Source organism: Propithecus coquereli, unplaced genomic scaffold, assembly GCF_000956105.1.
Source record: "Propithecus coquereli isolate 6110/MARCELLA unplaced genomic scaffold, Pcoq_1.0 Scaffold316, whole genome shotgun sequence".
Classification (NCBI taxonomy): Eukaryota; Metazoa; Chordata; class Mammalia; order Primates; family Indriidae; genus Propithecus; species Propithecus coquereli.
In genome coordinates, this window is record NW_012148797.1 from 128,378 (window position 1) to 131,956 (window position 3,579).

Here is a 3,579-nt window from a genome sequence, read left to right on the forward strand (position 1 = left end):
GAATGCACAGAATGACTGAAAGTATTTATATTCTTAAAAAAGTATTTTAATGGTGTTAGTGATCCTCCCAAGTCCCTAGAAATTTTACCTTTTGAACCCCAAACTGCAATAATAACATCTGTCCCAAAATAGACTGAGCCCTGTTTTCTAAATTAATGCTGTGTGTGTTTATATTAATTGTATGAATGAGTGCTAAGAGAAATATTTCAAAAGAAAATTGATCTGTACTTTCAGAGAACATGCATCTTTAAGTTTCTCGGCGCTGTAGCAATGGACCTTGGGATAGACAAGGTAAAGCCGTATCTACCCGTGATCATAGCTCCTTTGTTTCGAGAACTGAACAGCACCTATTCAGAGCAAGGTAACCCTGCTGCCTCTGTTCTCCTGAATATTTCCTTCCTTTCTTTCCTCCCCCCCTGCCAGAGTTTGTTCTAAAAAAGAAACCTTGTGAGTTATCAAGAGAATTCCTAGCTAACAAATAGGCATATTTATATTTGATTGTCCTTTTCTATTTGCTTTCTCCTAAGAGTAAATGTTTCTCTCCTAAAAGGTATGTTTTACTACTAAGTGTAGATTAAATATTCAAAGAAAACTATGGTTTGGGGTGGTTCTAAACCTCAGTGCTATAAACAATAATGAACAATAAAATGTCATAACATTCTCTTCTAAGGCAAAAATACATGCATTATGGTTTTTACATGAAATAGTTTTAAAATATCATTTTAATGTTTCCTCTTTTTCTTTTCTTGCCTTGCCTGGTACATTTGATACATTTCCCTCATGGATCCTAATTGTTGGTAATAGGAAAAGAGGGAATTAGGGGTTGGAAAGAGGGGAGGTAAAGTTATAAAGTGAATATCAAAGCAGGAGCTTTTTTAGTCCTACAACTTGAGAGAAAGTTTCCTTACTATTAGAGGAAAAGCGCAGTGGTAAAGGTTGAGGCTGCTGACAGAGTCAGGTTTGAGTCTGCTTCAGTTTGGGTCAGCCAACATTTAATGAGCACCTAATATTTGCCAGGCACTAGGGGTTCAACAGTGGAAAAGGCCTGTTTTTCAAGAAGCTTGCAATCTCGCACTTATGTCCTGGGCTCCCCTGAAATTAAATGCAATAATCTGGAGTTATTTCCATTTGTGGGGTGAGGGGGCAGAGAGTGGGTGGGAGATCACGGCTTTTTGTTAGCTTCTCAAAGGAGTCTTTGATCCAAAAAAAAAAAAAACCAAAAAGGTTACTGTGGGCAGAGCTAAGCTTCCATGCCACATGAATTACAGAGGGGCTTGAGATGCTCTCTTACCTTTCCTCCCATCTGCACAGAACTGTGCAAGTAAACAAAGGTAACCCGAAACATTTCTGCCGAGGTCTCAAATTACTTATGTCTTCAGAGCCAGGTTTCCACTGGGAAGTGGGTCTCGTGGTCTCCAGTCTCATTGCACCCTGGATGGGGTGGTGGCTGGGAGTGCTGTGTTCAGCACTTCTGCTGGTTTTCCCATTTCAGAAACAGAGGCCAGTTTGGGATCAGTATTTAATGTTGAAGTAACATTGATAATGCTGCAGGAGTTTAAATGTTATATATGGTCAATTTTGTTGTTCAAATGTGTCCTTTCCCACCTGATGTCTCTGATCATTACTCTTTGTATGTGATTAGATCCTGTGCTGAAGAATCTATCCCAGGAAATCATAGAATTACTCAAAAAGCTGGTTGGGCTTGAGAGCTTCTCGTTAGCCTTTGCCTCTGTACAGAAACAGGCTAGTGAGAAAAGGGCACTCCGGAAAAAGAGGAAGGCTATGGAGGTAAGTTTGCTGTTTGAAAATACGGCACGTTCACTGAGCTTAATAACTATTTTAACCAGGAGTGTGCATGCGTGTGTCACACTTACACCCAGGGAGACTAAAAGTTTGAGAGGTGGGGACTCTATAGCTGGGGCTCCAGATTTCCTTCAGTGGGCATGTATTACATTTATGATGTTTGAAGGTAAACAAAATGGTGGTATATTTTCTGTATTTGATTTTTATTGGTTTAACATTTACTTTGTAAGTAATATAAAATTTCTATTCTATTTTTAAGTTTGTAACTAATCCTGATATTGCCGCCAAGAAAAAGCTGAAGAGACACAAAAATAAAAGTGAAGCAAAGAAGAGGAAGATAGAGTTCCTGCGTCCAGGCTATAAGGCCAAGAGACAAAAAAGCCACAGCCTGAAAGATTTAGCAATGGTGGAGTGATGTCTCCCTGTGCTAATAATACCCAAGTATAGTTTATACTGTCTCAACTTGCCCCAAAGTATGAGCTTTCTGGTGTATTCTGCTAGTCTGAGATTATAGCAGGTTTTATTATTTAAATTAAACTTTGGCATAGATTGTATAATATATACAGTTTAATCATGCTATATTTTTAAAATTAAAACGTTTCATACTACTGCTTTATCTTCACTTGTCTAAAAAACATGTGACACTAGCAATAGAGTTTAAAGCATGGTTTTTTAACAAAAAGATACAGTTTAAAATAGCAAGAAAAAATGTAGAAGTTAGGAATAAATCAAACAAAATATTTACAGTACCTTTATGGCAAACATTATAAAACTGTGTCAAAAGGCATTAAGAAAGATCTGCACAAATGAAGAAATGTAACCATGCTCATGGATAGGAAAATTCAGTATCATACGATGCTAGTTATTCCCAAATTGATCCCTTTGGTTAAATGTCTATCTGAGCAAAATCTCAAAAGTTCTTCATGTTAGCCCAACAAGCTGATTCTAAAGTTTATGTGGAAGTTAACAAGCCAACAATAGTATGAACTCTTTACAAAAGGAGAACAGAATAAAGGGCTTTCCATGTCAGATATCTAAAGACAGGCACAAAAAGCACTATCTAGAGAAGGAACATGAGATAAATTCTAGTTCATTAAAATTAAGAAAACAAAAATAGGCATTGCACAAAAGAAGAAACATAAATGGCCCTTAAACATTAACATTTAGCTGATATGGCTGTACCAGTTCTTAAATACTAAAGTATTATGTACCAGTTGGTAAGCAGGCACTGCCTTGAGACCCCTAAGTGCTTCCCTGGCTACCTGAGTCCCTAGACTCCATCCTTCCCACTCCAAAAGTTAAGATTAAGATCTAGACTAGTAGGGGTCCTCCTGTACCAGCTATGTCTAGTTGTTAAAATATTCTGAACCATTCCTATATTCAACCTCATTAGTAATTAGGAAAATGCAAATTAACATCAGAATGGCATTCCATTTCAAACCCATCAATTGATGAGAGTCACAATACCAGGTGTTGGCAAGCATGGTGAAGCAACAGGAACTCTTACAAACCACTTTGGAAAGCGATTTGGCATCATATTGTAAACCTGAAGGTGGGTACACTCCCTGATCCAGCAGTTCCACTCTGAGAGAAACAGAACCATGGGTCCAAAGAAAACAGGTACAAGAACATTCATGAACCATTGATAAGATTCAAGAACTAGAAGCAATCCAAATGTCCTTCCACAAGAGAATGCATAAATAAAGTGGTATATTCATACTCTAAAATACAATATTGAAAATCAGCTAGTTAGGCAGGACGTGGTGGCTCACGCCT

General features: G+C 37.7%; 1 protein-coding gene across 1 annotated transcript in view; it reads left to right on the forward strand.

The window, feature by feature from the left end:
- The window catches only part of UTP20 (UTP20, small subunit (SSU) processome component, homolog (yeast)), a 97,264-nt gene extending 94,945 nt beyond the window's left edge, over positions 1 to 2,319 (forward strand). Inside the window, 3 exon segments of the mRNA XM_012650240.1 lie at positions 235 to 361; positions 1,643 to 1,788; positions 2,063 to 2,319. Of these exon segments, the coding sequence (XP_012505694.1) occupies positions 235 to 361; positions 1,643 to 1,788; positions 2,063 to 2,218 (429 nt within the window). The 3' untranslated portion in view covers positions 2,219 to 2,319.
- Positions 2,320 to 3,579: the final 1,260 nt, after the last annotated feature.